Source organism: Stegostoma tigrinum, chromosome 20, assembly GCF_030684315.1.
Source record: "Stegostoma tigrinum isolate sSteTig4 chromosome 20, sSteTig4.hap1, whole genome shotgun sequence".
Classification (NCBI taxonomy): Eukaryota; Metazoa; Chordata; class Chondrichthyes; order Orectolobiformes; family Stegostomatidae; genus Stegostoma; species Stegostoma tigrinum.
In genome coordinates this window covers 36,927,526-36,950,266 of record NC_081373.1, presented here as the reverse complement: position 1 = coordinate 36,950,266, position 22,741 = coordinate 36,927,526, and the positions used below count along the sequence as shown (strand labels likewise).

General features: G+C 41.5%; 1 protein-coding gene across 3 annotated transcripts in view; it reads right to left on the bottom strand.

Annotated features, from left to right (window-relative positions):
* Nucleotides 1-635: 635 nt before the first annotated feature.
* The window catches only part of ppp2r2d (protein phosphatase 2, regulatory subunit B, delta), a 75,339-nt gene continuing 53,233 nt past the window's right edge, over nt 636-22,741 (bottom strand). For all 3 annotated transcript variants that reach the window (XM_048550966.1, XM_048550965.2, XM_048550967.1), the window contains 4 exons: nt 21,707-21,871; nt 13,723-13,892; nt 4,840-4,931; nt 636-3,237 (listed from right to left, as the gene is read on the bottom strand). In XM_048550966.1, the coding sequence (XP_048406923.1) occupies nt 2,958-3,237; nt 4,840-4,931; nt 13,723-13,892; nt 21,707-21,871 (707 nt within the window). In that variant the 3' untranslated portion in view covers nt 636-2,957. The remainder of the gene's footprint in view (nt 3,238-4,839; nt 4,932-13,722; nt 13,893-21,706; nt 21,872-22,741) is intronic.

The window sequence follows — 22,741 nt, the reverse complement described above, 5'->3', positions numbered from 1 at the left end:
GTATACTTAGCTTCTCGCTCTTCAGTGCCTAAAAAATAGCAAATTTGTCCGTAAGAAAATTCATTATCTTAAAAAGGTTCAGACCATTTTAAGATAACAAGGTGTAGAGCAGTTCCTACTATCTCAGACCACTTAGTGTGTTTAATGCATTAACGATAACTAGACAAGATGCAGAAAATGTTTTCAAAAAGATTTAAAAGGAACTATAAGTGAACTAAAATTGTAAAAAAGGTGTTTAAAACAAGATCTGAATATATTTGGAGATTTAATTACTCTGAAATATGAAACTCTGAAATACCAATGAAATAAAGCTTCAAACCAAATTTTCTTTATCTCTACATAATGAAAGAGAGATATATATAAACATCTTGCTTTTATTCAGCGAGTGATGAGTGAAATGACATGAGTTTGAAGTAACTAGCTCTGGAGGGTTAACTACCCCTTTTGTTGATCTTGTAAACTGCAAGGGAACCAAAGCTAGGATGTCTTCTGATGGAAAAAAGTGAAAAGAGCAGTCTTTTCATCCTATACTAATTTTGCCAATTTTAATTCCACCTTGACAACTTTGAAACTACAAAACTAATTACTCTCACAAATCTTGTGCCATACATTTTTAAAAAGGATCCATGTACACCTTAAAATTTAAAACAGATTTTATACAAACAATTAAAATATGTTAAATAATTCTACATGTCAAAATAAAGAAAAACAAGCAAACAAACAATGAAAGGCACATGCAAGTTACTTTTAGCACGGTTGAACTTGTCAAACGTAATCCTCAAGTGCTAAAATGAAGCGATTTTTAAATGGAATATGGCATTATAACTCTTATATCTGTAATACAATGTTCCTACTTATATTTCCAAAACATTTTAAACATTCAATAAGTTAGAACACATAAGCTGTAACAAAGTATTAAGAATACCCATCTATGTACAGTAAATTCACTGCAATGATTTATACAGTTGTCTGTACACTTCCTGCAAATAGACACAGGATCCTTCGAAATTATTGCTTTCAACTTTCTTGGCTTCAAATGACTTGTCAGAGTAATTTCTCACGAATACTCTTATATATTCTTGCATTATAGCTTTTTAAATGCCACAAAGGACTGCTAGCTAATTACTTGGGATTTAATGAAAATGTTGCACATGACATTGAATAATATTCTGACATAGCAACTATGCTAAAGTGTAGTTTCAAAAGCTACTTGATTAAAGCTGAAATAAATTAAGAGAAATTGTATATCACAAGTTATTTTTCTGTTAAAGTTTAAACAGTTTCTGACAGAAACCTTCAGGATGGGGAATAAAGGAAGGAAATCAAACTTGCACGGTGAAGAGGGCAAGTAAAATGCTGGGTATTCCCAGACTAAAAACATGGTAAAAAAACAAAACTGTTGAGGGAAATAAAAAAAAAGGTGTGCTCACTTGAATTAATGCATGCTCAAGTTAATGTTATTGCATAAAATTAAGTGAATTTATATCAAACTTTATTTACACAACTTCAGAGTGGAAAGAAAACTGAAACAAGCACAAATACAGAAGCAAGTCCGAGATGATTTTTAAACCAAGACTGCATCTCGCATAAAATCTGAGAAACTAAGTAATAAGGACAGAAAAAGAAAACTTAAAAAAGGTGCAGTGTGATTAAAAGGGGACAAAATACAAGTAAATATAGCGGATGTAGGAATGAAAATTTAAATTGGAAAATGCTCAAAACATTCAGCAAATCAAGCCGCATTTGTGGAGACAGAAAGATATTTAACATTTCAGATCAATAATCTTACATCGGAATGGAGAAAAGTTCATTGACTAGAAACATTAATTGAGTCTGTCTTCAAAGAATAACGTAGCTTCAGAGTGAACATTACAATTTTCTTTTGCTCTTTCACCGTGGCTGTAACTTTGGAGATAAGAAAGAGTAGTTACATGATCTTTGATCTAAACAGAAGTTAGACAGGACATTACAACTGTGAAAAAATGAATATTCCGAAATGTATTATGAAATAGAGGATTACTACGGATTCTCAGCAATTTCAGAGTTCAGGGAAGCACTGTTTAGACAGTCACTTGCAGGAAGTGTAAGACAACTGATTATCTACGCCACTTCCATTTAAGTTGGTTATCTTGATAAACTAAAAAACAACTATAAAAATATAATTTACTTTCATAAGGGAGTTCAGTTTTCAGTTCATTTTTGAGAAATGTTGCAAATTGAATTTCTATCATACATTATCACTTATTCTGCTATGCAGAAAAAGTACATGCACCACTTCGTGTTAAATTCAAGTTATTTAAAATCAGCTTTCCCAGTACACACTGCAAATACTATCACAAAGCCACAGTACATACCTTCAGATTTAAAAACGTCTTTTCATGATCTGTTATTTTTATTAAGTTTTGTTTTACACCAGAAGATGATTATAGATACAGGGTGAGTATAGGTTATTTAATAAGAAAAAAAGTCCTGTGGCTCCACTCAAAGCCCATTAAGTATTCAAGCTTAATATACTTGAGCCAAAAAGACTGAAGACAGAGGAGGAATGTTTACAGGCATAATTAAGCACAACTCATGTTCAGAAAGGCCAAAAATCACGCAGCAAGGACAGATTTCATATGCTTTCAATTCTGCTTTGTGCTTCACTTCTGGTCTTTTTCTCATAATGCAAAGCTCAGATTTGATTAAGTAAATTGAAGAGATAGCCGTATGTGACCAGCACTGTCCATTCAGTCTCCTTCTGGTGGATTTCTCATGTTTAGACAATCTAGGCCATGGAAAGTAAGATCTTGACTGAAGGCAAAAGTGCATCACAAGCACAAATGAACAGGTCAAATCTTCCCTTGTAGCTGGTTTAGATGTACTAAATTTTGGAGAACAAGATCATTATCTTCAAAGAAAAAAAGTTACTAGGTTTACCTGTGCAAGAACAAGTCTTGTCCTAAACCAGGCTAATTTTAATTTACTTTGTCCTGGAATATATACAAATTGTTAGTTGCAGCAACAGCTATGATATTCTCTTTAGGGTGCCAAGCTGTATGCAGAATCTTCTTGTTGAAGTCCAGACTATCAACACTAATTTCATCTTTCCTCCTCTTACCACCTGTGCAAACCTTGCGTGGTTTCAAGATGGCACGTGGCTTACTGCTTTCTCTGGATGCTTCAAGTGTGATGTCCCGTTTGGTATTTCTATCAAACATCCGGAAGAAATTGTTGTATGAACCGGTCATGATGGCACTGTTTACAAATAAAAACGTAAATACAAATATTCAAAATATAGCATTCAGAAAGTGTACGAGATTCAGAACTCCTTACTGACACAAGGACAGGTATTATGACAATTATTGATGTCATTATGGAAAGATATGCCATTATTAACATTTCTACATCATTTTACTGCCAAGTCATGCAGTAAACATAATTAGCGGACAAAGCCAAAATTTTTACTAGAATTGCAATTAGTGGTGGGTATGGATACCATTACACAGTATAAGAAGAATTTGCTCCATTTTTTCCTTATGCCTTTTTCTTTCTTATCTATAGACTGAAGTCAGTCTTACACTAATGGAGAATTCAGCCTTCTGATTTTGCTCAGAGAGCAGAAAACCTTTCTATAAATGAATTACACAGTAGTCTGACTTTCAGTGGTACTGCTAAATTCAATTTGTATAATATGAAATGAAGAGTATTACTGTAAAACGATTAGGACAACTGAATTCATGCAATATTGATTTTTCAATGTTGCATCCATTAATAACAAATTTATAGCCAAGCGGCAACATTCATATAAGGAGGAAATCTTCTCATAAGGCGGCAAACTTATACTTTGTCCACCATCCAAGTATAAATAAATTGTCAGATCAACACATGGAATGGAACAATTAACTTTAACTCACCAGCAACTTCAAAACATTAGTACTAAAATAATTGTGTTTCAGATTAAGATAATAATACTTAGTAACAGAATTATGAGATAGAGAGCCGTTACTAGAAGAAATTGTTACAATAGGCCAAAACTAATTGGGCTGTCATGCTGAGGTGTGAAAATCACAGGGATTAGCTGAAAAGGATGTTGTTGAAACTTCTAAAAAGTTAACCTTCAACAATTTTCTAAAATTGCACAATAGGAATGGTATATCACTGCATTATTTTATCGTTTCAAGAAACATAAAAATGAAACTCTACTTTTCAATGTAAGACAACTGAGTCAACGAAAGAAACATTAAGGCATTATCTAAAAGGGGAAGCTGTCTGCACTTCAGAATGGCAACATCTGTTCAAAATGACAGTACAAGGGAATGGCCCTGGGTAATTGTGTCTACATGAATGACAGCATATGTAACTATGAACTTTAACAAATTAGACGTAGAGAACACATTTGATTGGAAAGGAATTTACAAGTTGCAACACAGCTTAGATCTTAAAAATCTTAACACTGCATCAGATTCTCATACTATGCTCCAAATCAGATTTTATTCTATACACAGATGAAAGACAAAAGTTTCAAACTGGCTATCAATTTGGAACAAAATCAGTTTTACAACTAACACAATTATTTACAAAGTACCGAAGTGAATATCCGCCAGGTTTGGCAAGGAAGAATAATGGTGAAGTCACAGCGGAACTCATTTTTTCTTTAAGAGATAGAACACTCCCCGAATGGTTGTACACAGCTAAAGTTTAATAATTCATCCAAAGAGCAGGATTTTTAGGCAGCGTGAGATCCCATTAATATCGCCAACCTAACAAACGCTTATGTCTTGGAACGGAACTTGTACCCATGCGAGATTTCTAAATAGTTGTCAGTGTACAGCAACATATCAATACATAACAGCTTACCTGTCTGAACCATTCCAACAGCACTCAAACTTGTCGAAAATGCAGTCATTCTCATACAGGGAACAGAGTTTGCTCCGTAAGTATTCATGCACCTGGAAAGTGGGCAAAAATAAAAAACAGCCAAAGAAAAAGAACTCTAAATTATTTGAATATTGACGTTAAAAAGGCACGATGCCAAAGCTTTTTTCCAAAAGCCAAATTTCAAATGTTCACAACTATTTATACTACAGATGAAAAAGGGTGTTGAGTGTTTGGTAAGTTGACTCTGATTAGCCAAAGTGTTGTCATTGTTCCCAGTTAATGCTTCTGCCTCAACAAGTCAGGCCCCAGAATTGTGTGGCCAGAGAGATAATTTTCATCATTATTTTTGTTAACGTGGTAGCCACTCGCTAAAACGTAGTCAGATGAGGCTACGTAAGTTTACTAGAAACAAATCAAAAATACCCAAAAAAACTAGATATTGCACAGAAAAATCTTAAAAATACCCAACCAAAAAAAATTCCAGCTATTCCCCAACAGCATCATTTCACAGCAATTCAAATTTCAATAAACTACATCTTGATATTAATCCTTAAAATTCTCCCAACTTACGGCCTGTGCAGTCTTCTCATGTTAAGATTTCCTCAGCATTTAATAACCTGCAGATTTTAAACCAAACACTCTTCATCGAGATACTACACAAACCAAGTTTTTCCACCTCAGACAACTTATTCCCTTAACTGCTCCAAAATAAAAACTCATTTCTGGGAGAAGTTGTTTACTTGCTTTTAATGCCACTTGGATCTCTTCTGAACCTTTCTAAAGCTTTGAGTCACTAATGTTCCTCAAACCAAAATCTGAAAACGAGCAAACGGCGTTCAGCAATAACTAAGGATGTTAGAAGTCCAAATGAAACAGAAAATACTGGAGAAATGTACACAGAACATAACAGCACAGTACAGGCCCTTCGGCCCTTGATGTTGTGCCGACCTGTCATGCCGATCTCAAGCCCATCTAACCTACACTATTCCATGTACATCCATATGCTTATCCAATGATGATTTAAATGTACCTAAAGTTGGCAAATCTACAACTGTTGCAGGCAAAGCGTTCCATTCCCTTACTACTCTCTCAGTAAAGAAACTACCTCTGCCATCTGTCCTATATCTTTCATCCCTCAATTTAAAGCTATGGCCCCTCGTGCTTGCTGTCACCGAGGAAAAAGACTCTCTCTGTCCACCCTATCTAACCCTCTGATTATTTTATATGTTTCAATTAAGTCACCTCTCAACCACCTTCTCTCTGATGAAAACAGCCTAAAGTCCCTCAGCCTTTCCTCATAAGACCTTCCCTCCATACCAAGCAACATCCTAGTAAATCTCCTCTGCACCCTTTCCAAAGCTTCCAAATCCTTCTTATAATGCGGTGACCAGAACTGTACGCAACACTCCAAGTGCAGCCGCACCAGAGTTTTGTACAGCTGCAGCATAACCTCTTGGTTCCGGAACTCGATCCCTCTTAATAAAAGCTAAAACACAGAATGCCTTCTTAACAGCCCCGTCAACCTGGATGGCAACTTTCAAGGATCTGTGCACATGGACACCGAGATCTCTCTGCTCATCTACACTACTAAGAATCTTATCACTGGCCCTGTACTTTGCCTTCCGGTTACTCCTACCAAAGTGCATCACCTCACACTTGTCTGCATTAAACTCCAATTGTCACACCTCAGCCCAGCTCTGCAGCTTATCTACGTCTCTCTGCAACCTACAACATCTTTCGTCACTATTCACAACTCCACCGACCTTAGTGTCGTCTGAAAATTTACTAACCCATCCTTCTATGCCCTCATCCAGGTCATTTATAAAAATGACAAACAGCAGTGGACCCAACACCGACCCTTGCGGAACACCACTAGTAACTGGTCTCCAGGATGAACATTTCCCATCAACTACCACCCTCTGTCTTCTTTCAGCAAGAAAATTTCCAATCCAAACTGCTATATCTCCCACAATTCCATTCCTCTGCATTTTGTACAATAGCCTACTGTGGGGAACCTTATCGAACGCCTTGCTGAAATCCATATACACCACATCAACCGGTTTACTCTCATCTACCTGTTTGGTCACCTTCTCAAGGAACTCAATAAGGTTTGTGAGGCACTACCTTCCCTTCACAAAACCCTGCTAACTATCCCTAATCAATTTATTCTTTTCTAGACGATTATAAATCATAACTCCTATAACGTTTTCCAACACTTTACCAACAACTGAAGTAAGGCTCACTGGTCTATAATTACCAGGGTTGTCTCTACTCCCCTTCTTGAACTGGGGAACCATATTTGCTATCCTCCAGTCGTCTGGCACTATTCCTGTAGACAATGACGAGTTAAGAATCAATGCCAAAGGCTCGGCAATCTCCTTCCTGGCTTCCCAGAGGATCCTAGGATAAATCCCATCCGGCCCAGGGGACTTATCTATTTTCACCCTCTGTAGGATTTCTAATACCTCTTCCTTGTGAACCTCAATCCCACCTAGTCTAGTAGCCTGTATCTCAGTATTCTCCTCAATAACATTGTCGTTTTCTAGAGTGAATACTGTTGAAAAATATTCATTTAGTGCTTCCCCATCTCATCTGACTCCACACACAACTTACCACTACTATCCTTGATTGGCCCTAATCTTACTCTCGTCATTCTTTTATTCCTTAAATACCTATAGAAAGCCTTAGGATTTACCCTGATCCTGTCCGCCAACAACTTCTCATGTCTCCTCCTGGCTCTTCTGACCTCTCTCTTTAGGTCTTTCCTGGCTACTTCGTAGCCCTCAAGCACCCTAACTGAGCCTTCACATCTCATTCTAACATAAGCCTTCTTCTTCCTCTTGAAGAGAGATTCCACTTCCTTTGTAAGCCACAGCTCCCGCGCTCTACAGCTTCCTCTGTGCCTAACAGATACATACTTACCTCGGACACACAGGAGCTTTTCCTTGAATAAGCTCCACATTTCTAATGTGCCCATCTCCTGCAGTTTCCTTCCCCATCCTATGCTCCCTAAATCTTGCCTAATCTCATCGTAATTGCCTTTCCCCCCAACTATAGCTCTTGCCCAGTGGTAGACACCTATCCCTTTCCATCACTGAAGTAAACATAACAGAATTGTAATCACTATCACCAAAGTGCTCACCTACTTCCAAATCTAACACCTGGCCAGGCTCATTACCCAGTACCAAATCTAATGTGTCTTCGCCCCTCGTTGGCCTATCTACATACTGTGTCAGGAAGCCCTCCTGCACACACTGGACAAAAACTGACCCATCTATAGTACTCAAACTATAGTGTTCCGTCAATATTTGGAAAGTTGAAGTCCCCCATGACAACTACCCTGTCTCTCTCACTCCTATCGAGAATCATCTTTGCTATCCTTTCCTCTACATCTCTGGAACTATTCGGAGGCCTATAGAAAACTCCCAACAGGGTGACCTCTCCTTTCCTGTTTTTAACCTCAGCCCATACTACCTCAGTTGACGAGTCCTCAAACATCCTTCGTGCAACTGTAATACTGTCCTTGACCAACAATGCCACACCTCCCCCCACTTTTACCATCTTGTCTGTTCTTACTGAAACATCTAAATCCTGGAACCTGCAACAACCATTCCTGGCCCTGCTCTATCCATGTCTCCGAAATGGCCACAACATCCAAGTCCCAGGTACTAACCCATGCTGCAAGTTCACCCACCTTATTCCAGATGCTCCTGGCATTGGAGTAGACACACTTCAAACCAACTTCTTGCTTGCCGGTGCCATCATGCGCCCCTGAAACTTTATTTCGGACCTCCCTACGCTCAACCTTTTCTATACTTGAACTACAAGTTTGGTTCCCATCCCCCTGCTGAATTACTTTCAACCCACCCGAATAGCCTTAGCAAATTTCACCCCCAGGATATCGGTACCCTTCTGGTTCAGGTGAAGACCATCTTGCTTGTAGAGGTCCCACCTACCCCAGAAAGAGCCCCGATCATCCAAGAATCCAAAACCCTCCCTCCTGCACCATCCCTGTAGCCACGTGTTCAACTCCTCTCTCTCCCTATTCCTTGCCTCCCTAGCATGTTTCACAGGCAACAGTTGTTGTCTCTGTTCGTCCTAGCTCCCTGAATTTCTGCCTTAAATCCCCATCTCTCTTCCTACTTATGTCGTTGGTGCCAATGTGGACCATGACTTGGGGCTGCTCCCCCTCCCCCTTAAGGATCCCAAAAAGACGATCAGAGACATAGTATGTAGTAGGAGACCTGTTGAGTGAGAGTTCACATTTAGCATCCGATGACAACTCATATAGAAGTGTCACATCAGGCTTGAAATAATAACTCAGTTTCTTCTTCCACATTTGCTGCCAGACCTTCTGAGTTTCTTCAGCAGCTTTTGTGTTTACCTTAATTGGTAAAACACACTTGTTGTAAAATGACCCCTCCAGTATAAACAATTTTCAACTAACATTGCAGTTCTCTAATACAGTAGTGAATTAGGTCACTGCTCTGGAAGGATTGTCTAACCTAGTGATTGAATTATAAAACATCCTTCACAAAAGTAACCAACCCCCATACGTTATCATTTTGAAATCCAAAACTCAAGTTTTATATGCAAGTCATACACCTCATGCTCCGGTAAAAGCAATGAAGAGCTAAAGATTCGCCTGTTGCCAGGCAATTCAAAATAAATGCACAGTATAAGCATTTTCCTTTGTTTGCAAGGAGGATATACATGTGAGTGTTTGTCACTTCTAGCAAAGATAAAATGTCCTAAGCTTGGTTTCAGGAAGCAGGATATTCAAGATAAGCATAAAACTTAGAAACTAGGAGTAGGAGTATGCAATTCAGTACTCTGAGCTTCCTCTGCCATTCAATGGCTCACAGCCATATTCCTGCTTTCTTTCCATACCCTCGATGCTTTTAATATCTAAGCATTAACCCATCACTTTGTTGGATATATTCAGTGGCTGGCCTCTACAGCTTCCATAGTCGAGAAATCCACAGGTTCACAACTCAAGTGATAAAAACAAACTTTCCTCACCTCAGCCTATCCTGTGTTATTCTGTCGATTGTCTTGCCTGGTTCGAGACTCCACACCCTCTGGCAAGTATGTCTTCTCTTAGGTAGGGAGACCAAAATTGCATACAATACTCCAAGTGTAGTCTCACCAAGGTGCTGAACAACTGCAGGGAGACATCCCTACTTTTTACCTCAATTCCTTTTGCAAAGGCAGCCAATATACCATTTTCCTGCTTAATTGTTTGCTGCACCTGCCTGTCTACTTCAATTGACTGATGTAATCAAGTCACCCAAATTGCTCTGCACATTCACATTTTCCAATATGTGATCATTCAAATAATACTTGGTTAAATGCAAAATTATAACTGTGAAAAACAATGTTATATCGCATCTCCCATGCTTTTGCTCACTCAACTTGTCTAAATCACCTTGCAACCTTATGACGACTCTAAATCCCACCCAGTTTTGTGTCATCAGCAAAACTGAAAATGTTACTTTCTTTTTATCAGTCAACCAAATCTCAATATATCCACCTCCACACCAACTTCTTTAGAACACGTTTCCTGCCACCTCAGCACCTATTTCTCTAACTGCGAGTCTAACCCACCTTCCACAGAACCCTTCTTCCCACTTCCGACACGCCGCCTCCTCCTGGACGCTAACCAAGGCCTCCTACCTTCCCCATCTCCAACTGCCATTGTGACATTGATTGTCTCAACCTCTCTGCCCCTCTCTCACTCCAACCTCTCCCCTGCAGAATGTGCAGCCTTCTGGTCCCATCTTAACCTATCAAACCTCCAGGTAAGGGAGGCACAGTAGTGATACGGCACAATGACCTTTACATAGCCGAGGACAGGTGCTAACACTCTCACGCCAACTCCTATCACCCCCTCAATCATGACCTCACGCCGACCATCAAACCATTCATAAAACTTTTTCACCTCAGGTGACCGCCCACCCACAGCCTCCAACCTCATCCTTCCCCAACCCTGCGCCACCTGTTTCTATCTCCTTCCCAAAATCCACAAACACAACTGCCCCAGCCAACACACTGTCTCTGCCTGCTCCTGCCCCACTGAACTCTTCTCCGCTTTACTTGACTCTTGTTCCTTCTCCCCACCAACCGCACCACCACCCCCCCCACCCCGGTTCAGGAACTCCCACCCGAGACACCACCCATGCCTCCTCCAACACTTCCAGTTCTCTGGCCCCCAACACCTCATCTTCACTATGGACATCCAATCCCTGTACACTGTTATCCCCCTCACAGACAGCCTAAAAGCCCTCTGCATCTCCCTCTCCCCTCAGGCCCAACCAGACCCCTCCACCAACACCCTCATCCGCTTAACTGACCTTGTCCTTACCCTTAACTTCTCCTTCGACATCTCGCACTTCCTACAGACCACGGGGTAGCCGTGGGAACCTGTATGGGCCCAAGCTACGTCTGCCTCTTCATAGGATATATGTGGAACAGTCCCGCTCCCACTACTACACTGGCACTATCCCTCATCTCTTATTCCAATACATCGATGACTGTATCGCTGCTGCCTTGTGCACCTATAAAAAAGGAGCTTGAACAGTTCAGCAACTTTACTACAATTACACACGGACCATCTCCACGGACTGTCTCTCCTTCCTGGGCCTCTGTCTCCATCTTTGGTGACCACCATCTATTTCAAGCCCACCATCTCCCACAGCTACCTAGACTACACCTCCTCTCACCCACCTTCCTGCAAGAATGCGACACCCTACTCCACCTCTGCGATGTCTGCTCCCAAGATGAGGTGTTCCACTCCCACACATCCCACATGTCGCCCTATTTGAAGGACTGCAACTTTGCCTTTCAGTGGTTGAAAATACACTCAACTACATCTCGTGCATTTCCTGATCCTTTGCCCTCATATCCCCTACTCCCAACAAAAACAAAAAGACAAAGACAGACAAAATCACCCTCATCCTCGCATATCACCCTACCAACCTCTGTATCCAATGTATCATTCTCTGCCGCCTACAGTCCGACCCCACAAAGATATATTACCCTCCCTACCACTATGTGCCTTTTGTAGGGAACGCTCTGTGATTCCCTCGACTGGTCTACACTCCCCACTAGCCCGACCACCCCCAGCACCTTGCCCTGCAACTTCACAAAGTGCTACATCCGCCCCTACACCTCCCCACCTCATCTCCATTCAAGGTATCAAACAAGCCTTCCACATTAGGCAGAGGTTCACCTGCACATCCATCAACATGGTCTACTGCATCTGCTGCTCTCTATTTGGCATCCTCAACATCGGTGAGACCAAGTGGAGGACTGGATACCGTTTTGTACAGCACCTGTGCTCTGCTTGCAACAAACACCACCATTTTCCAGTTGCAAACCATTTTACCTCCCCCTCCCACTCCAATCCCTGGGTAACATGTCCATCCTGGGCCTCCTCTAGTGTCACAATGGCACCACCTGCAAACTGGAGGAGCCACACCTTAAATTCCACCTTGGGAGCCTAAAGCCCAATGGCCTAAATATGGATTTTACTGGTTTCAAAATTTCCCCATCTCCTGCCTCATCCCATGGCCAACACTCATGGCCCTCTCATCCCCACCTCCCTGATCTGACACAACCTATCCAAGCCTTGCGGCTCACCAACCAATCCCCACCACTCCCTACATGCACTCAGCTAACACCATCTGACCTACCTTCCCCAGCCCCAACCCCCTCTTGATTTGAACTTCCTTCCCCCTCCCCATTTCTGAAGGGTCCAGACCCGCAACATCAATTTTCCTGCTTCTTTGATGTTAACTGGCCAAATGTGTTCCTCCTGCTCCATATTGTGTTGTTATCTGACTTTGACATCTGCAGTTCTTGCTATCTCAATATGTACCACATATATTACTCCATCTCAAATGCTTTAATTTTGCACACTAACATCTTATAGGGACCTCCAATTCTATTAATGTTTTCCAAGTGTTCTGTTATCATGCCTTTTATAACAGACTAAAGAATTTTCTTCACCAACGATCTGTAATTCGTTTTGTCCGGATTTTTTTTTAAGAACTAGTGGGGTTACATTCACCATGCTCCAATCTAACAACTAATGCACCCAATATTTCCAGGATCTTTGAGCTCTGGGCTGTAGATGATCATAACCAGGCGATTTGCCTGCTTTTAAATCCATTAACTTCCCTCGCACCATTTTTGTTTTAAAAGTAGTAATTTCCTTTGATTTCTCCCTCTCATCAGAACCTTGGTTCCCCAACATTTTTAGGATGATATTCTGCCCTCTTGTGGAGAGGGCATGAAAAGCATGTTCAATTATTCTGCCATTTTTGTTTCCCCTTATAATTACTGCAGTTTCTAACTGTAAAGGAAATTTGTCTTTAGAAATATTTTCTCTTCAGAGGTTCAAAAGAACTGACTGTAAAAGCTTCTGCTCCTTACAATTTTACTCAAACTATTTTCCTCTTTGTCAAACAATGTCCTTTTCGTTGAATTCTAAAATACTCCTTCACCTGATGAAGGAGCAGCACTCCAAAAGTTTTGCGATTTCAAATACACCTGTTGGACTATAACCTGGTGTTGTGCGACTACAGTGAGACAGTACCAATCATCCACTTCATTAACTTACTTGAGATAAGAAGGTGTAGAGCTGGTTGAACACAGCAGGCCAAGCAGCATCAGAGGAGCAGGAAGGCTGACATTTTGGGCCTAGACCCTGCTTCAGAAGAGGGTCTGAAGACGTGTCTAGGCCCAAAATGTCAACCTTCCTGCTCCCCTGATGCTGCTTGTCCCGCTAATGTTCATCCAGCTCTACACCATGTTATCTCCGATTCTCCAGCATCTGTAGTTACTATCTCATTAACTTACTTGGTAAGTTTCTAGTGGTCGTGTTTCCATATTAACATCCCACACCTTAACAGACAAATAGTCTCGTGTCATCATGTATCGACCATTATGGCTGAACTTCACATCCGAAATTGAGGAGATGATTTCAGAAAAAAATGACCGGCTGCTTGGATCTTCTGGTTCTTCAAAAACTGAAGTTGGAGGAAAAATTAGAAATCTGTACATTCTTAACATTTAAACTAATTAAACATAATTAAAGCACATTTAAAAATAAAAAAAGAGGGCGAGCTAACTAGATGGAATGTTCCAAAGATGAACAATTGTGGGCAGTTTTAGCAAATTATTTTCATTTAAGAGGACGACATCTGAAAGTCATGTATCGCAAGGTGCAAAAGAAATGGGAGTATGCTCCACCTTTCAGCAAGGTCTTGACTGACAATTCATCCCCCTCACCACCCAACTGAACTGGTGAGGGAACTAACAGGAGGGAAAAACTATTTTGTCTCATCCTCTCTCATCCTCACTGCAGATGCAAGTGTCCACAACAGTACTAGTAAGAGTGATCATCGCATAGTCCTTGCAGGGATAAAGGTCCATCTTCACATAGATAATAATGTTGCATCATTTTATGTGGCACTAATATAGTGCCAAATGGAAAGCCAGGTGCAGTGACAGGCATAGCTAAAAAATGAAGTCTCAACTTGGAGAAGCTACGAAACAGGACTAACAGCATAAAGCAGCAAGTGATAGATCTGAGCCATGGGTTATGGAAAGCCAAGTTCTGCAGTCCTGCCAAATCTAGTCATGAATGGTAGACAGCACTTAAACAACTAGTTGCTGGAGGAAGCTGCACAAAATTTTCCCTTTCCCAATGGGGAAACCCAGCACATCTGTACAAAAGATGATGAAGCTGAAGCTGAAGCATCTGCAACAATTCCAATTAGACATGCCGAGTGGACGATCCATCACAGCCTCCTCTACAGGTCCTCAGCATCACGGATGCCAATCTTCAGCCAATTTGATTCACTCCATGCAATATCAAGAAACAGCTGAAGATATTGGATACTGCAAACGCTATGGGCCTGATGTTTTGGCAATGGTACTGAAAACTAGTGTTCCAGAATTTCCTGTACACCTAGGCAAGCTGTTATAGTACAGTGACTATATTAGCATCTGCCCAACAATGTGGAAAATTGCCCAGGGATGTCCGAATACAGAAGGCTGGACAAACCGAGCCTGACCAACTACCAAGCCAACCGACTTTCAATCATCAGTAAAGTAATGGAAGACATCAACTATGCTATCAAGCAGCACCTGGTCAGCAATAAGGGACATTCCATTTCGGTTCCATTAGTTTTCAAGATCCTGACCTTATTATACCCTTGTTCAAGCATGGGCAAAAGATGTGAATTCAAGAAGTAACGAGTTGTTGAATGCAGTCTTGATGCTCTGGACATCAAGACTGCATCTACCTTGAGGGTGGCTTCAAGAAGTCCTAGCAAATCTCTAAGACAGCGTAGTGTCATGGGGGACCTCAACTTTCCAAATATTGACTGGGAACACTATAGTTCGAGTACTATAGATGGGTCAGTTATTGTCCAGTGTGTGCAGGAGGGCTTCCTGACAGTATGTAGATAGGCCAACAAGGGGCGAAGACACATTAGATTTGGTACTGGGTACTGAGGCCGGCCAGGTGTTAGATTTGGAAGGAGGTGAGCACTTTGGTGATAGCGATTACAATTCTGTTATGTTTACTTTAGTGATGCAAAGGAATAGGTGTATACCACTGGGCAAGAGCTATAGTTGGGGGAAAGGCAATTACGATGAGATTAGGCAAGATTTAGGGAGCATAGGATGGGGAAGGAAACTGCAGGAGATGGGCACATTAGAAATGTGGAGCTTATTCAAGGAAAAGCTCCTGTGTCCGAGGTAAGTATGTACCTGTCAGGCACAGAGGAAGCTGTAGAGCGCGGGAGCCGTGGTTTACAAAGGAAGTGGAATCTCTGGTCAAGGCTTATGTTAGAATGAGATGTGAAGGCTCAGTTAGGGTGCTTGAGGGCTACGAAGTAGCCAGGAAAGACCTAAAGAGAGAGGTCAGAAGAGCCAGGAGGAGACATGAGAAGTTGTTGGCGGATAGGATCAGGGTAAATCCTAAGGCTTTCTATAGTTTTTTAAGGAATAAAAGAATGACGAGAGTAAGATTAGGGCCAATCAAGGATAGTAGTGGTAAGTTGTGTGTGGAGTCAGAAGAGATAGGGGAAGCACTAAATGAATATTTTTCAACAGTATTCAGTCTAGAAAACGACAAACGTTGTCGAGGAGAATACTGAGATACAGGCTACTAGACTAGGTGGGACTGAGGTTCACAAGGAAGAGGTATTAGAAATCCTACAGTGTGAAAATAGATAAGTCCCCTGGGCCAGATGGGATTTATCCTAGGATCCTCTGGGAAGCCAGGGAGGAGACTGCCGAGCCTTTGGCATTGATCTTTAACTCGTCATTGTCTACAGGATTAGTGCCAGAAGACTGGAGCAAATGTGGTTCCCCTGTTCAAGAAGGGGAGTAGAGGCAACCCTGGTAATTATAGACCAGTGAGCCTTACTTCAGTTGTTGGTAAAGTGTTGGAAAAGGTTATAAAAGAGTTAGGATTTAGAATAATCTAGAAAAGAATAAATTGATTAGGGATAGTCAGCAGGGTTTTGAGAAGGGTAGGTCGTGCCTCACAAACCTTGAGTTCTTTGAGGTGACCAAACAGGTAGATGAGCGTAAACCGGTTGATGTGGTGTATATGGATTTCAGCAAGGCTTTCGATAAGGTTCCCCACAGTAGGCTATTGTACAAAATGCAGAGGAATGGAATTGTGGGAGATGTAGCAGTTTGGATCAGAAACTGGCTTGCTGAAAGAAGACAGAGGGTGATAATGGGAACTGCAGATGCTGGAGAATCCAAGATAACAAAGTGTGAAGCTGGATGAACACAGTAGGCCAAGCAGCATCTCAGGAACACAAAAGCTGACGTTTTGGGCCTAGACCCTTCATCAGAGAGGGGGATCGGGAGAGGGTTCTGGAATAAATAGGGAGGGGGAGGCGGACCGAAGATGGAGAGAAAAGAAGATGATAGATGGGGAGGAGAGTATAGGTGGGGAAGTAGGGAGGGGATAGGTCAGTCCAGGGAAGACGGACAGGTCAAGGAGGCGGGGTGAGCTTAGTAGGTAGGAAACGGAGGTTTGGCTTGAGGTGGGAGGAAGTGATGGGAGAGAGGAAGAACAGGTTAGGGAGGCAGAGACAGGCTGGGCTGGTTTTGGGATGCAGTGGGGGGAGGGGACGAGTTGGGCTGGTTTACCTCCCCCCCTCCCCCCACTGCATCACAAAACCAGCCCAACCCATCCCCTCCCCCCACTCCATTTCTACCTACTAACCTCACCCCGCCTCCTTGACCTGTCCGTCTTCCCTGGACTGGCCTATCCTCTCCCTCCTTCCCCACCTATACTCTCCTCTCCATCTATCTTCTTTTCTCTCCATCTTCAGTCCACCTCCCCCTCTCTCCCTATTTATTCCAGAACCCTCTCCCGATCCCCCTCTCTGATGAAGGGTCTCGGCCCGAAACGTCAGCTTTTGTGCTCCTGAGATGCTGCTTGGCCTTCTGTGTTCATCCACCTTCACACTTTGTTATCAGAGGACAGAGGGTCGTGGTTGATGGGAAATGTTCATCCTGGAGACCAGTTACTAGTGGTGTACCGCAAGGGTCGGTATTGGGTCCACTGCTATTTGTCATTTTTATAAACAATCTGGATGAGGGCATAGAAGGATGGGTTAGTAAATTTGCAGACGACACCAAGGTTGGTGGAGTTGTGGATAGTGATGAAGGATGTTGTAGGTTGCAGAGAGACGTAGGTAAGCTGCAGAGCTGGGCTGAGTGTTTAATGGAGTTTAATGCAGACAAGTGTGAGGTGATGCACTTTGGTAGGATAACCGGAATGCAAAGTACTGGGCTAATGGTAAGATTCTTGGTAGTGTAGATGAGCAGAGAGATCTCAGTGTCCATGTACGCAGATCCTTGAAAGTTGCCATCCAGGTTGAGAGGGCTGTGAAGTTGGCATTCAATGTTTTAGCTTTTATTAATAGAGGGATCGAGTTCCAGAACCAAGAGGTTATGCTACAGCTGTACAAAACTCTGGTGTGGCCGCATTTGGAGAATTATGTATAGTTCTGGTCACCGCATTATAAGAAGGATGTGGAAGCTCTGGAAAGGGTGCAGAGGAGATTTAGTAGGATGTTGCCTGGTATGGAGGGAAAGTCTTATGAGGGAAGGCCGAGGGACTTGAGGCTGTTTTCATTGGAGAGAAGGTTGAGAGGTGACTTAATTGAGACATACAAGATAATCAGAGGGTTAGAGAGGGTGGATAGGGAGAGCATTTTTCCTAGGATGGTGACGGCGAGCACGAGGGCGCATGGCTTTAAATTGAGAGGTGAAAGATATAGGACAGATGGCAGAGGTAGTTTCTTTACTCAGTGGTAAGGGTTTGGAACGCTTTGCCTGCAATGGTAGTACATTCGCCAACTTTAGGTACATTTAAGTCGTAATTGGACAAGCATATGGACGTACATGGAATAGTGTAGGTTAGATGGGCTTCAGATTGGTATGGCAGGTTGGCACAACATCGAGGGCCAACGGGCCTGTACTGTGCTGTAATGTTCTATGTTCTAGTCAATGGGAATCAGGCAAAAACTCACTGCTAAAGTAAAGCAAAGAGCTGTGGATACTGGAAATCTGATGCAATAATTCTGCTTTCCCTCCACAGATGCTGCCGGACCTGCTGAGTTCCTTCAGCAAATTTTTGTTTCAGAAAACGCTCTGCTGGTACGCGTCATTCCTGGCACATGAGATGATGATTGTGGTCTTTCAAGCTCAACTCCAGGACATCTTTGCAAGAGATCCCCATCTTCAACTACTTCAATGACCCATCATAAGGTCAGATGCAGGGATATTCAAGTGACTGTATAATACTCCGTACCACTCGCAACCCATCAGATACTGCTGAAACAGTCCATTCCCAAATGCAGGCTTTGGCTGAAAAGTGGCAAGTAACATTTGTATCAAGTTTCAGATAATGATTGTCTCACATTGGAGATAATCTAACCAATGGCCCCTGTCACTCAATGGCATTAATGTCTCAGAATCCTGGAGACTGTCTGTCATTGTCCAGGACCCAAACTAGACTCCCCATATAAAGACAGTGGCTACAAGATCAGGTCAAAGGCTAGGAATGCTGCAGCAAATAACTCACCCTCTGACCTGCAAGACCTGCTGACCAGAAGGGAGATTGAATACACCCCACTCCAACAATACTCAAGCAGCTCGACACCATCCAGGAAAAAGGAGCTGGTTGACTGGTGCCACATTCACAAACATCCACTTTCTCCACTAGGTGATGCTCAGTTGCAGCAGGGTGTATCACCTTTAAGATTCACTGCAAAAAGAATTCACCAAGGCTCCTTAGACAGCACCTTCCAATTAGAAGGACAAAAGTGGCAGATACACAGGAAAGCCACTATCTGAAAGTTCCCCTCCAAGCCACTCACCACTCCAACCTGGAAGTGTACCACCATTCCTTCAGAGTTGCTGGATCAAAACCCTAGAATTCCCTTGCTAACTGCTTTCAGGGTTTACCGACAGCACATGGATGGAGCAGTTCAAGGCAGCAGCTCATTACCACACACTCAGGAGGAACGAGGAATAGAAATTAAATGCTGGCCCAGCCAGTAATACCTACATTCTGCCCCATGGGTGAACAAAAAGACACCACTCTCCTAGACTAGCTCACTTTGAGGGCTTCAAATATTTTGGGTCACAAGATGAGATTTTGGGGTTTGATCTCAAACAGCAATGACCACTACACAGTGTTTGATCAATACCCAGAGCAGCACAACCCCTTTAAATCTTCATGGTTTTATGTTGCTGGGCGCAGCTGTTCACTGAGGCCCAATTCTTGCAACCACAAGAAACTGGTGACAAGGTAGCATTTATTTCATTTTCTCCCTCATCAACTCTCCCATGAAGATGATATCAATGGAAGGGGCCGTTGGGGTGAAGGAGCAGTAAAGGCCAAGGCAGCAGGGGGTGGTGGTGAAAAAGAGGCAAGAGATAACATGTGGAAGAGGAGGGGTTGAGGATGAACGGGATGAAGGAGCACACACAATTCAATTTACTCCAATGCTACAACTGAACTCAACTCCACACCCTCTTCAGTCCCTCCCTCCACTAAAAATAAAATCTTGAAATGCCCGAATTTGCGCACAGGGTCACAGAATCAGACATTAAAATTCAGATCACACCAGAAAAATGGTATGGGAAACACTGCCAGATCCCTTGATTTTCCATAATGCCCAAATAGTTATCACACTTTAAATATATTATGTTAACTAAATGTCTGCAGCATTAAGAATTCCAAACATTCAGAATCATCAGAATTCTTAATCCTAATTGGCTGACCCTTTTGAAAAGGCTTTGATACAAAATTGTCCTCCAGCAGGATAGAAGTGTCTCTTGGTTTTGACCCCATCAAGCACAGGGAGATTTTTACTTCTCCAATGAGAATCTCTTATTTTTCTAAACTCCAGGGGATAATTCATTCATTCATTCTCTCTTCAAAGCATAATCCTCCAATTGCATAAACCAATCCGATGAACCTTTATCAAGCCCCTCTGAGGCAGGTATATCTTTCCCTAGCAAAAGGAGACCACTGCCTAGTAGAACCTGAGACAGCAAGAGTATGGGTGAAATGGAGATTAAGATTGGTAGAAACTTTACACGCAGGAAAAAAGACTGCTTGGTTTGCCAATGTCGATCTTATATTCTGTCAGGTGTCACAATATGGCAGAGAGCCAAAGCAGTTTTACTTTCTGATCGCAAAATAGCACATCTGAGCACTTGCAATTCTCGTCAGCTACTCGAGACCCAATTAGTTGAATAAATATATCTACTCAAATAGAGCAGTGACTAGCCTTAGCCACTGATATAATGTATATCCAATCTCTGACCAGCTAACTTAGGTAGCCTCACTAACAGAATAGCAAAAACTGTTATTCATACTTCTGTTACACATCATTAGGGAGTTCCAAGCAGACATGTGTAGCATAAACCCATTACTACATAGAACCTTGACATATACAAAGAAAGTCGCTTGTTCAAATACAGTTTACAGGGTCAAGGATTATTTGGCTGGAATTTGTACACCATGCATCAGCTTTGGTGTATGACTTGTAGGCAGCTGATTAATTGTACCTATGCCTTGAAGATCCTGATGTAGTGCTTTACCTGTGCAGGAATAGGGTTAAAAGACATACTTCAAAACACAGCACACATCTGCATTATCCTCTGACACAGCATATCTTCTGGAGGAACAACTACTTTGAAATATTTGTTGTTCAATGTTGCTTAAAGGCTACTTCATGATGCAACACTTGTGCCGGTAGTACAACTTGAGCTGCTAGGACACGTGCCTAATTTGTCACTCTTTTCCCCATGGAAAACAAATACAAGTTCCACCGAAGAACTGAATACTTGCATATAAGAGTAAAATTGGGATTTAAACACAACCTGCTCAATAACAAGGAAAAGGAGTGGGGAGAAACTGAAGTCATGTTATACCAACAGCAAGAAAGAGAAATAACAGATAAAATAATGTCAGCTTTTGGCAGGGTAGTATTGTGAGTATACCATAAATTGTGTTTGGACAGATAGATTTGAGAATCTAGAAAAGCATACTTGGTAATGCTTATGGTAAGTACATAAGAATCAGTTTGGTAAGTGAGAACAGTTAGAAGTTGTATTAAGAGCAAGTTTATTATTAAAAAAAACTTTAAAAATAAAGTGGCCATTAACAGAAGTGCACAAGAACTGCATTGATCAATAACAAATTATATCTTGAAACAAGACCAGACATTACCAACAGATGAAGTATATTGTTTTATAACACTTTGCTAGATAGATAATGAATACTCACATTTTGAATGTTTGTCACACAGAGCGCCAGCACGCATATCACATAGTCGTATAGTTCCCTTACTGCTACTATAAGCAAATACATTGCACTGATGTGGATGGCACTCTGCTGCTGTAATAACTTCTGTCAGCTCTTCCATATTGGCAGGCTTAATATCTACAATGTCTTTGCCAACATTTAAGGAATTTTAAAAAATATAATCAGATATTTAAATACAAAATTTTTTAAAAAGTTCAAAAGTCTAATGCAAATTGGGCAGATGTATGAAATACGTCCTCAAAACTTTAAAATTAGAGGCAGGCTAGATAGGAAGGCAGGAAAATTACCAATGTTCACAACACTGGAATAATCAATGTGTATTTATGTTCAGAAGATAAAGAATTTAAGAGTTAGGTTTCTATGCACATTGCTCCCCAGGGGTAAAGTTAAAAAAAAAATAAATTAGACTGAATTGAAAATGGTCTCCATGCATCCAGCATGTATTGTTCCGAGAAATGAACTCGCAAATGGCTGTCACCCATTTTGTGGAACTGAAATAGGCTCAGAGTGTACATGTTCTTTGTCTGCAAGTAGTATATAAATATGTAGTTTCTAGTATAGAAAAATGTGGCACACTGTAATCCCAATTTACAATCCTAAACTGATTGTCAGAAAAATTCTTCTCACACCCAGGATTATCCAACAAATGTTGTCCAATTGCAGAATCACATTTAATGTTGAAACATGTACTACATATTTTGCAAGTGTGCAAAAGTTAGATACAGTCTGCCTATCACACAAATGATTAATGTCGTATATGAATTGCAGGGCCGGTATGATAATAGGTACATAGACCATACATCCCAAATCAAAAAGCATACCTCTTAGGCTGCTCACAAAGGCAAACAAGACACTGACCATACCGCAGTCTACATGTTAACCAATCAATACGCTATCCTCATGCAGAATGCTTTTTCTCCCCATGATTTGGTATTCTTGCACATTGTCCTCAAGTGAAATGCAAAAAACTCTTTTTAAAAAAAAATTTTTTTTTAA